Raw genomic sequence first — 12,530 nt, forward strand, 5'->3', positions numbered from 1 at the left:
CAAGCAATTTATGTGCCAAAGTGACAGTTAAGTTAAGGCAGCACAGCGCAGGCCAATACTTACCAAAATCACACTTCGCAAACGTCTCTGTTTATGACAATCTTTTAACATTTTTTAAATATATTTTTTTACAGCGGTTGTGTATAAAATGATGTTCTTCATTTGACAAGTAGGCCTATAATCTAATAGGATGTTACATTAAGCCTTAATTTAAAGCCTAATTAATCAATGAATGCACTAGGAAACAGAAACACAAGCAGACACTAAAAACAAGAAGGCCTGTATAAAGAGGTCCTCCGGAAGCTCATTCCAGAGGCAAGGAGCAGGAGAGTAGAAGACATGGTCCAATTGAGCACAGCTTAGTCCTGGGCACAGAGTTGGGGGCTGTTGTGACTTTGTTCAGGTATGGGGGAGCAATTCCATGGACACACAAAGGCCATTAGCAAGATTTTTAAAAATCTATTCTTTTATTTCTTTATTTATTCTATACTTAAACACTTTTTAACCTGCACCCAGTGTCTCTACACATGTGAAAACCCAGATTCTTTGTAATCTTCACCACAACGGATGTGCAAATGCCATTATGCATAGGCATTCATGTACACAAACATTGTCCACTGTCCATTGTCCATTGTCCATATCCAATTTGTCAAATACCATCCAATGTTCAGTCCGAGTGTGCATGAGGCCTTACTGTATTGGTCCAGGAATTGGAGATAGTTATTCATGGCAATCATCACCATGGTATTCCTCTCTGTTTTCACTTTTTTTTTTTTTTTTTTTACACATTGGCCAGTGGTAATTCCTAGTGATTGACAATTACAAAAACATGTAATAGAAGCACCAATCAACTCCATGACTCTCAGTCAAACTCAGAGATGTTCTGTGGTGCAGGTATCACATCCAGATACGGTAGAATCCAAGAACCACAGTGAGACATGTGAAGACCGAACCTAAACCAAGAAGGAGTCGTCAGTCAGTATTCTCATACTACATGTTGATTGGGTATATGGCCAACAGTAAAATGAAGTGGAGTTAACATACTGTATACAAAACTGAGATACAACATGTGGGAAATTTAGTAAAAACAAATCATCAGTTACTGGATAGCTGACATTATATTTGTTAGAAGGGTATGCAGAGGTTAAAATTGAGGTTTGTGACGGCTGAAACAGATAACACAGTTTCAATGCACATCCTTACCTGCAAGATATTTGATAGTATCTAATTTGTGAGATTCCAACATGGTTTTCAACCCGGCCACTTCAGTGTCAATTTTCATGTTGGTCTGAGTCAAATGGCGATCCTGCTCTGCATTCTACAACAAACAGAACTGGCTATTAGTTACTGAGGCTACAGATCATCTCACCATAATACTGTTGCTATCAAATAAATGGTAAATGGACTGCACTTATATAGCGCCTTTATCCAAAGTGCTTTACAATGGCCTCTCATTCAACCATTCACACACACATTCACACACCAATGGCGGCAGGCTACCATGCAAGGCGCCGGCCCGCTCACTGGGAGCAATTTGGGGTTCAGTGTCTTGCCCCAGAACGCTTCGACATGTGACCAGCCGGGTCTCAATCCGCCGATCTGCCAACCTTGCGATCATTAGACAGATCATTGACTGCACCACAGCCACCCAAATAAATGGTGTAAAGTGGTTCTCAGTGGTTCTCGCTGAAAGAAATAACTGTTTTCGCAAAAGTAAACTGGAGCCCAAAGTTGGACAGTTGGCGTATACCGGTACTGACCATTTCCATTATTTCAGTTTGAGTCTCCAAAAGCTTCTTCTGATGCTCAGCTTTCTGAAACAAAAATAGTCTGTCCATCAAGACTGAAATGTAACATTTGTGTTAAAGACATGGATTAGTAGCAATAAGTAGAGTTATGTAAACAACAGGGTTATAGGATATACTGTAATATCAGAAAATGCAGTGCTGATTTGTAATACATATACTGACATATCATAAACAACTTACATTCACTGGGCTGTATGGATGTACGTACAATAATGCATGTTGTCATACAATCATGATACACTGTCAACATACACCTGCCTAATCAAAACACCTGTCAAGCCAATTTTCCAACACTATACTAATATAGAATTCAAAAAAATGCTTCCTCTTTCAATACAGGGCACTGTATTTTCTGGTCCATCATGTTGTCTGCACTGCAAAACAATTAAAACATGACTACTTTACTGTACATTTGGTTACACACTGTTCCACTAAAACACTTACCTTTTCTTTCACTCTGCTCTTCTCCAAATTCATATCCAACATAGTGTCTGAGCGCACTTTATTCATCACATCCTGTAACAAACAATAAGTCACATATATTAATTCCAACAAAGGAAACCCACCTGATCTTTAAAGGACACTTTTAAAAATATTTTTAAATAACATTTATGATCTACAGCACCATACCAGTGTCGACATAATGTGAACATTTAGATTTTCGGATGCAGTGTACATTGCATCATGACAGAGAATTTGTCTTGTTGGTTGGAATTGCTAGCATTTCTGTGTCAGATAATTACATAGCAGCTGAAAAATATAAGAAGTGAACGCAACTTACAGCCAATTGCACCTTCAGTTGCAATAATTCTGTCTCGACTTTCTGGAAGAAAAGATGCAGACATTTAAAAAAAAAAAAACAATTAATGCAAAAACATTTCCTTGAAACTATATAAGGGATAGCTCGGCTTTTTGGATGTAAGTTCCCAATGCTCAACAATGGAAATATGACCGAAAAAAGTGTCTGGATTAGCCTACAACACTGAGTGGAAAATGAAGGCTAACATCCAAAGACCTGAGCTATCCCTTAAAAATATACCTTACATTAGGGATGCTCCGATTTATCGGCCACCGATTTAAATCGGCCGATTTCACTCCAAATGACTCGATCGGTGATCGGCAAAAATGGCCGATCGCAAAAACCGAATTTTTTTATTTTATTTTTTTTCCTGGGGAAGACAGATAACTGAACAGAAAACATAGGAGGACGTAACAGTATGTAAACCATGAAGGCCACGTTTATGATGTCTTTTATACAGCCATATCGACTGACTTGGGCTTCAGGCCCTAACTGGGTGATAGGCCAGACCTTTACTATGCCATAAAAATGGGTCTGCGTTTGCTTGGTGCCTAATGGATCAAAACTTTTGTCTAAAAAGCAAAAAATATGTAGGCTATCCAGTCAGTAGGCCTACAGTTATGTATTTAAAAAAAAATATCGGTATCGGTATCGGTTGATCTTGAGGAAAAAAATCGGTGATCGGTATCGGCCCCAAAAATCCAGATCGGAGCATCCCTACCTTACATATAACAATACATCGTACCAAAACATTATGGACTTACGGTACTTACATTGAAGGTTCAGCCTATTTTCTTGTTTAAGTGAAATATTATTTTACTGAAGAGATTTTGCCATGTAATTTCAACAATGCCAAACTAGTTCCCATCAGAATCCTGATCAGAATGATCAAGCCTGACGTGACGTGAACAAGATGGCGGAGTAGAAGCCTCGCGGTTACTCTCCCTTCAATTTAGCTAGGCAAACATTTGTATTCGTGCTACGAAATCTGATGCTGTGCTACTTCAGTTGAACGTTTATTGGCCTGTTTGGTCCTGTCCACAATGGCTAGCCGTACGCGCAAAGGCAAAGATCCATTGGCTGTGCCGATGGACGGCGACGAGACCTCAGAGAGCGCTCTCACAGTGGCCTCTCTCGAGGCTACACTTAAACGCTATTTTAATATAGCAGAGAAAAACTCCAATGACCGATTCGACCGGCTGGAGACCCAGCTGGGATCCATGGAGGCAACCCTGACTAAACACGAGAAGGAGATTAGTGTACAACGCACTATCACCTCCAAGCTACATGAGCGGGTAAAGGAATCCGAGGTCACTACCTCTCAACACAGCAGATCACTAGCTCAGCTCGAGTCCAAACTGGCATCCTTCGAGGATAGGAGCAGAAGGGACAACCTTCGAATGATCAATCTAAAGGAGGGAGAAGAATCGGGGAATGCAATGTCCTACCTCACTGCCAACTTCCCAATATGGTTCCCCTCCCTGGCTGACAAGCCGCTGGAGATCATGCGAGTTCACCGCACCGGGTCTCCTCGAGCGTCTTCACCACATCCCAGGTCCTTGATCATTAAATTCCTTCGCTTCACAGACAGAGACCGCATCCTCCAAGAATCAAGGAAAACTCCCGTGGAGATCGCCGGGCGCACCATCCGTTTTGCAGCGGATTACAGCGAGTACACTTCTAAACTCAGACGTCCCTGTTATCCGGTCATGCACCGGGCTCGGGGACTGCGCTGTGAGGCATTCTTGCTGTACCCCGCGGTCATCAAGCTCATCCACAACTCTGAACACCATCTATTCCACGAACTATCAGAGGCAGAGAAGTTCCTTTCTTCACTTGAGGACAATTCCTGATCGGGGTAAGGCTCTTAACAAGAGCTCGCTCTAGACTTTGTTTTTCAAACGATGACTGTTGAAGATGACATGCTGGACTTGTTTACTTCCTGGTGGGGCGTTACTCACGGAGGACGTCACTCCAATGACTCTCTTTGTTTATTTCTATCGTGTAGCAACTCAGTGAGTGTAAATCCGGCTGACATCGCTGTAAAACCACTATAGTTATTATTTTTGCTTTCTATTGACTGTAAATGCTGATCCAGCTGTATGGTGGCTGACTGTGTGCGACACATTTCGCAATCTGAACTCTATGATAGGGTGCTGACTAATCAGATTGAATAGCAGTATAATAGCCTAATGTTTTAAGTTTGCCTGTTCCACACAACCTTGCTTATTTGTGTATTTTGAACATATGGGGTGTCCCAATTTACGTATGACATTATAGGTAGCTTGAACACAATTATTGTTTTTTTATAATAGAACTGAATAAATATATAATTTCATTGCTGATGGCTTTATAACCCCAAATGATACTTGAAAATTATTTCTTTTTTTCTTTGGTTTCTAATTCTGTATTATCATTATTATATATGGTAATTACTCAAACAAGGAATAGCTACAAGGGAGAGGGAGGGGTATCTGACTATCTTTTCTTCACTGTCACTTTTTTTGGGGGGAGGGGGGAGGTTGGGTGGGCTCTGGATGGACCTTTTTGTCCATTTATTTTTGGGGGGGGTTGGGGAAGAGGGGTGCCGATTGGGATTAGGGGGCAAGGGGTGGGTGGGCTATGATCATGGGGCTTATGGGGGGGTTGGGGGGGAGGGACAGGATCCTATGGTTGGAGCTCTTCGGTTAGTATCTTTCACCTTTTTCTTTTACCAAGATAGCTATGACTAACATTACACTTCTGTCGTGGAATGGGCGGGGCCTAAATATCCCTCATAAACGCACAAGTACCTTAGACTTCCTACAGAGAAAAAAGATAGATGTGGCCTTCTTTCAGGAATCTCACCTATTGGAAAAAGATGTTAGTAGATTACAGAATAAATATTACCATGTAATTGCCTCCTCCTCAAATACCAAAAAAAAAAGGGGAGTAGTGATCGTTGCCAAGCGCAGTTTTCAGTTTAAAGATCTAGGATCTGGGAAAGACTCTGAGGGCAGAGTAAGCTATATAAAAATGATGGTAAATGATAAGAAACTGGCCTTTGTTTCAGTATATGCACCAAATTCCTTTGATATTGGCTTTTATGACTACTTAACTAAATTGATGTTTGATCTATCTGATTTTGGTTTAATAATAGGGGGTGACTTTAATGCTGTATGGCTACACACGATGGACAGAACTGGGGTTAACGAGGGGAGAGAGCAACACCTGGCGTCCTCTGCACTAAGGAAATGGGCTAGTGACTGTGCTGTGGTAGATGTCTGGCGTTCTTCTAACCCCTCCGTGAAAGAATTCACTTGTTTCTCCTCTCGACACAGATCATTCTCTCGCATAGATTATATTTTTATATCCAAACATCTGTATGATAAGACATCAGATTTTAATTTACTTCCTATGTCTCTCTCTGACCACAGGGCGGTCTTTGGCAGAGTAGCGATCTCCTTGAAGCCTAAAAGGGCTCCTCGCTGGCGCTTTAACTCCACCCTTTTGCAGAATGAATCATTCCTAAAGGAAATGAAGGAACAACTTGATGAGTTTATTGTAATTAATAAGCCATCTGTGGATGATCCTGGTATTCTCTGGGATGCGGTGAAGGGGTTCATTAGGGATAAAACTATTGGTTTTGCCTCTAATCTACACAAATCCAGATTAAAACATATTCAAGACTTAGAAAAGAAAATTGCTGAACTGGAGATCACAATGACTCCGCATGTTACCCCTGAGCTAGTTCTTGAGAGAGAAGTGTTATTTAAAGATCTTAACCATCTTCTCAGACATAGAGCGGATTTCCTCATTCATAGAACTAGACAAAACCATTACTTGCACAGCGCACAGCCAAGCCATTTACTAGCCTCAAAACTTAAAACCAATGAACAACTAGCAAACATCTCTTCAATTAAAAGTTCTACAGGTACTTTGTGCACTGATCCAACAGAGGTTAACAATAACTTCTGGGCATTCTACTCGGCTCTATATACTTCTGAGATTGATTATAATGATCAAGCTGTTAGTTCTTTCTTGAACCCCTTACAGCTCCCCCAGCTTTCCCAAAATGACTCCCTTGATTTAGATTCTCCTATTACGCTATCTGAACTATACAAAGCTCTTTCATGCATGAATAAAGGCAAGTCACCAGGGTTAGACGGTCTACCACCTGAATTGTATCTGGCCTTTTGGCCCCAAGTTGGCCCCTTGCTATTGGGAATGATTCATTCTGCAATCAAAAATGGCTCCTTCTCCAAAAACAACAATATAGCTATAATCTCTTTGCTCTTGAAAAAGGGGAAGGACCCTACTGACTGCGGAAGCTATCGCCCCTTGTCAATTTTAAATACAGATACTAAACTGTACGCCAAAGTTCTAGCCTCTCGAATGGAACCATTTATGACTACCTTAGTGCATGAGGACCAAACAGGCTTCATTAAAAATCGCCTTGCCTCAGACAATGTTCGCCGCCTTCTCCATATTATTGACTCTTCGAATATTACTGATTCAGCAAATGCTATTCTCTCACTTGATGCTGAGAAAGCCTTTGATCGTCTCGAGTGGCACTTTTTATGGGCGGTTTTACGCTATATGGGCTTTGGAGATCATTATGTGGATATGATAAAACTACTATATTCTAACCCGACAGCAATGGTTCTGACAGGGAACACATGCTCTAAACAGTTCCCAGTATCCCGCAGCTCGCGCCAGGGTTGCCCTCTCTCTCCTTTGCTGTTTGCCCTATCTCTGGAACCTGTGGCCCAGGCCGTTCGCCAGTCAGTCACCCATGATCCTATTACGGTCCAGAACACCAAACATCACATATCTCTGTATGCTGATGATATCCTTCTTTTTATTCAGAATATCCCTCAGTCACTCCCTCACCTTCTAAACATCTTTAATAATTTTAGCCGAATTTCAGGTTACAAAATTAACTGGGGAAAATCAGCTCTATTGCCACTGAATGCCTCAGCTAGACAGTTAGATATCTCACTGAACATCCCAGTGGTCCAGAATATTAAATATCTAGGTATCACTATCTACCCCTCAATTTCAAACACAGTATCAATTAATTATAAGAATGTGCTGAAGGAGGTAGATTCTGATCTACAAAGGTGGAAAACTTCACCCCTCACATTTCATTCCCGTATCTCAGTTATTAAAATGAATATTCTTCCACGAATAAACTTTTTTAGTTCCATGCTCTCTCTAGCCCCACCAAGTGGTTATTGGAAGAAACTACACTCTATCTCTTCTCATTTTATATGGAGGGGGAAGAAGCCCAGACTCAAATTCTCAACCCTCCAGAGGCAAAAAAATGAAGGGGGATTGGGGCTACCAAACTTCGAATGGTATTATTGGTCCTTTGTGCTGCGTCCTCTCTCCACATGGTTTGATCCGGCTGCTCGTGTTTCTTGGCGCCCCTTAGAGGAAAACATTGTCCATCCTCATAGATTACAAGATGTAATATACTGTAACATTTCTATTAAACAGTCCAAATTGAAATTCGGCTCCATCATCACTGAATTAATCTCAGTTTGGCGATGCGCAGAAAAGCTCTGCAAAATCTCAACCAAATGGTACCTCCATTCGCCTATATTTAAAAATTCAATTCTCCAGTTGGGAGGCCGTCCAATCTCATTTCCCCAGTGGAGTGACAAGGGAGTTCACACATTCTCAGATTTATTTGGGGCTGAGGGTCTCCGCTCATTCCAAGACATTCAGAGAAACTTTAATTTACCGGGTACGTCCTTTTTTTTCTACCTTCAATTACGTACAGCTATGCGCACATACGGGGTACCCTGGAATAGCTCATTAGACATACATCCATTTCACATAGCATTCACCAGACCCAGGGGTCAGGTCTCAGCTCTTTACTCCATCCTGGTTAAGGCTTCTTTAAAACCATTACACATTGACAGAGTGTGGAAAGATACTTTATCACACAATAACTTAAATTGGCAATTAATTTGGCAAAACATATCCCTTTCCTCCAGAAATCCCAACCACCAGGTTATCCATTTCAATTTTACTCATAGGACATACTTCACTCCATATCTGCTACATAAAATAAAGACCATACCTTCACCTAACTGTACTCTTTGCACCCGAAATACAGTTGGCACCTTTTTTCATATGGTATGGGAATGCCCGGGAGTGGCTGATTTCTGGAGGACAGTTTGTGACGCATTGTCCCTGATCCTGTCCAAACACATTCCACACTCACCATTAGTCCTATTGTTAAATGACAGTTCAAACCTGGATCTAAACATCAAACAAAGACGCATCTGGCTGGCCGGCCTTACAGCAGCCAAAAGGCTTATAGCTTGCAGGTGGAAGTCACCCCATTTCTTGACTACGCAGAGATGGATATTAGACTTCATTGACATAGCCAGCATGGAACACTGGATAGCCAACAGGCATCATGCAATTTCGGACAATGTCTCATGCTGGGACCAAACTATAACCATCCTCAAGACACTATTATAGGCTAATCGATTTGCTCCTTCCATAGGGTCCTGTAGGGGGGGGCGGGGGGCTGTGATTGGGTGGGGGGTGGTGGGCGGGGGGCTGTGATAGGGGGGGGTGGGTGGCGGGGGGGTTGTGATTGGGCGGGTGGGTGGGAGGTATCTGGCGGGAGGGACATTTGTGGGAGGAGGGGTAGGTGGGGAATTATTGGGGTAAAGGGAGATTGGGAAGGGAAGGGGAGGGGGGGGGGGGTTGAAAGGTTTATGCGCATTTTGTATTTGTACTGGTAAACCGTATTTGTGTTATTCTATTTTCTCCTTTGTTTATTTGTATGTTACCACTCCCCTTGTTTTACTCCCTGAAATAATAATAAAAAATTGATCACAAAAAAAAAAGAATCCTGTCTATTGGAGAGGGCGCGGCTCACTGCGCTGTGGTAGCAAAGTGGAGATGGGGAAACCGAAGAAGCTTTCACTCGTGGCCTATGAGGACAACTCGGGGTAAGATGATATTTAACCTAAACATGAAATTAGGCTGAACCAAATCGAATACATAGTCAATGACAATTTGTTACATTAATTATTTGGTATTCTTTGAAAAATAAAAAATAAAATAAAAACTTCAGATTTTATCCCTTTTTCACCCAATTTTGTATCCAATTGCACCCAACCTAGCATCCAATTATCCCCTGCCTATTGCGTAGGATCCGCCGCACGACCCCGTGGCCGGCAGCCCCAGAGGAGATCGCCAGGCAGACTAGCTGACTGGCTCCTCGAGCCCAGCACCGTTATTCCGGCACCCCGGGGGCGTTGTTGCGCGACGGATCCTTGTCCGGAAATAGTCCTATACCCCCCTTTGGGAGCGGCCGCTCAATATGCCGCTCCCTGTGTGCCCCGGCCATATCCGGGTCTGGCGAGACCGGGATTCGATCCCAGTCCCCGGTGGGCAGCTTGCACTAGTGGCTAGTGCTTAGACCGCTGCGCCACCGCAGGGCGAAAAATAAAATGTATTTGAGTAATTTTGACCACCGGATGTATCGCTCATGAGTGTATTTACACAGATTGTCTGAACATTGACCTGATGGAGATGCCAGGGGGATAACTGTTAGCCTGCCGATAGTAAGGTAGAGAACGTATTACCAGAGAGGCTTTCACTACTGGCCTATCAATAGGGAGCATTCTAGACATTATATTTTTTTATTTGTTTGTTTTTTCTGTCCAGCACTTCATTATTGGAAGTGCATATTAGTCCTTTTCCGTATAAAGTATGGCATACCAACCCCTAGTATAAAGTATGGCATACCAACCCCTAGTATAAAGTATGGCATACCAACCCCTAGTATAAAGTATGGCATACCAACCCCTAGTATAAAGTATGGCATACCAACCCTAGTATAAAGTATAAAGTATGGCATACCAACCCCTAGTATAAAGTATGGCATACCAACCCCTAGTATAAAGTATGGCATACCAACCCCTAGTATAAAGTATGGCATACCAACCCCTAGTATAAAGTATGGCATACCAACCCCTAGTATAAAGTATGGCATACCAACCCCTAGTATAAAGTATGGCATACCAACCCCTAGTATAAAGTATGGCATACCAACCCCTAGTATAAAGTATGGCATACCAACCCCTAGTATAAAGTATGGCATACCAACCCCTAGTATAAAGTATGGCATACCAACCCCTAGTATAAAGTATGGCATACCAACCCCTAGTATAAAGTATGGCATACCAACCCCTAGTATAAAGTATGGCCTACCAACCCCTAGTATAAAGTATGGCCTACCAACCCCTAGAAATCAACACTCCTCACCTCACTCTCTGCCAGCAAAGTAGAAAACTCACTCCTTTCAAGGATGATCATGTCCTTTTTCACAGACGTAATCTGGGACATCACCCTCTGCAACATGATCTCCTGCCAATGACCACAAGGAGTTAAAGGTCTTATACAGTTACAACATTGTCACATTAATGGCCTCAGTCTATTTGCATTGAAACCAAAAATGCTTGTCAATGGCTGCTGATGATTGTTGATCCACCATAACACTTTTTAAACTCATCTCCTGCTTATTGGGCCAATCCACGTGATTTACCAGAAACACCGGTCAAGTCAATTGCCCTATTACTCTTGGGTACCCTAAAATAGGTGGATGGTGCATAAAAAGTGTTTTAATTTCTGAATGGTGAAATCGATATTAATATATTTATACAAATACCATCAAATAAAAGCTCTCTACTTTGGATTTAAAATCTTTTTAAAAGAAGAAAAAATGCTTCACTGTCCCAATACTTCGGTATTTGAAACTTGGTCAACTTAACTTAAATAAACGTATGTTTGAAGTGGCTATTTAAACAAATCTGGTTTACAAATTCCCCTGGCTCGTAGACTATCAGGGGTAAGGAACCATCTGAGCTGAATGAATAATTGAACACGGAAACCCATGCCTCACCTGCTGCACTTTGGTTACCATGTCTTTATAGACGGAATCCATGTTTGAGTGTGTTGTCCTGACCAGCACTTTCACTATTACCTCAGCATGCTGAGTGCTGATTCCTGTTAATAAGAATAGAGTAAAACATACAGTAAAGGTACATTCTTGTACTTTATTTGCCTTTACTTTCCTCCTTGCCCCCAAAACGTATTTAACCACTAAATTATTTTTGTTGTGTCTATTATTTGTCTTTTTAATTTATTGTCCAACGTCAACTGTTACTTGTGATGTATGTCTGTTCATTGTCTGTTTATTGAAAATAATAAAAACTATAAATCATAAAAAAATGTATATATAATTGAAAAGTAAGTGAATAAACACAATTCCTAAGTTGGAGAAGTGTGCCCCCATCTGTCTAACGTTCACTCAGAAGTGCCCCTAGAGGCGAGGTTCATCGACACTCATGTATATCTTCATACTTAAAAGCCCAATGCACACGGCCCCGATTTTGTCGCACCGCCGAATTCGATTCCATTGTTTTGAATGAGACAATGCACACGGCGTGCGATGCGATTTTATCGCAAGACAACATTCGATTCTCCATTCACACCAATTGAAATAATTCAAAGGGGTAGTGGTGGTCTAGTCAGTGGATAGTGAGTTGGACTTGTGATCGGAAGGTTGTGAGTTCAAATCCCGCCTGAAACCACACCACTACTAGTGTGCCCTTGAGTAAGGCACTTAGCCCTCAGTTACTCCAGGGGGAATGTCCCTGTAATTCGTAATTGTAAATCGCTTTGGATTAAAAGCGACTTAATTAATTTAATTAAATTTAAAAAAAGAATTGAGAATCGAATGTTGTTGTGCTACAAAATCGCACGCCGTGTGCATTGGCCTAAAGGGTTGGTTTCACTCACCCAGATTAAGATTGCTGAATGCCATTCCAATGATAATTGATTAAACATGGTTTTAGTCCAGGAGTAGACTTAAAGGATGAATTAGTAGAATTCCTGGGGTAGTTTAGTTC

The 12,530-nt window shown here is 41.7% G+C and overlaps 1 protein-coding gene across 1 annotated transcript; it reads right to left on the bottom strand.

Annotated features, from left to right (window-relative positions):
- Positions 1 to 511: 511 nt before the first annotated feature.
- Positions 512 to 11,694, bottom strand: mcur1 (mitochondrial calcium uniporter regulator 1). Its single transcript, XM_080542677.1, has 7 exons — positions 11,522 to 11,694; positions 10,885 to 10,986; positions 2,590 to 2,631; positions 2,253 to 2,324; positions 1,761 to 1,814; positions 1,204 to 1,318; positions 512 to 953 (listed from the first exon to the last, which is right to left on the bottom strand). The coding sequence occupies exons 1-7, from the start codon at positions 11,561 to 11,563 to the stop codon at positions 898 to 900; spliced, it is 483 nt and encodes a 160-aa protein (XP_080398803.1). The 5' UTR covers positions 11,564 to 11,694; the 3' UTR covers positions 512 to 897.
- Between the last annotated feature and the right edge of the window lie 836 nt (positions 11,695 to 12,530).

The sequence above is a fragment of the Nansenia antarctica genome, assembly GCF_963989245.1.
Source record: "Nansenia antarctica genome assembly, chromosome: 12".
Classification (NCBI taxonomy): domain Eukaryota; kingdom Metazoa; phylum Chordata; class Actinopteri; order Argentiniformes; family Microstomatidae; genus Nansenia; species Nansenia antarctica.

Bases quoted from the DNA above. Each gene is read 5' to 3' on its own strand.
- mcur1 (XM_080542677.1), bottom strand. From the start codon at position 11,563: ATGGATTCCGTCTATAAAGACATGGTAACCAAAGTGCAGCAG. The intron at 2,325-2,589 runs GTAAGTTGCGTT...TGTTTGTTACAG, and splicing joins AACTGAAGGTGCAATTGGCT to GATGTGATGAATAAAGTGCG. The intron at 954-1,203 runs GTAAGGATGTGC...TTCTTGGTTTAG, and splicing joins TACTATCAAATATCTTGCAG to GTTCGGTCTTCACATGTCTC.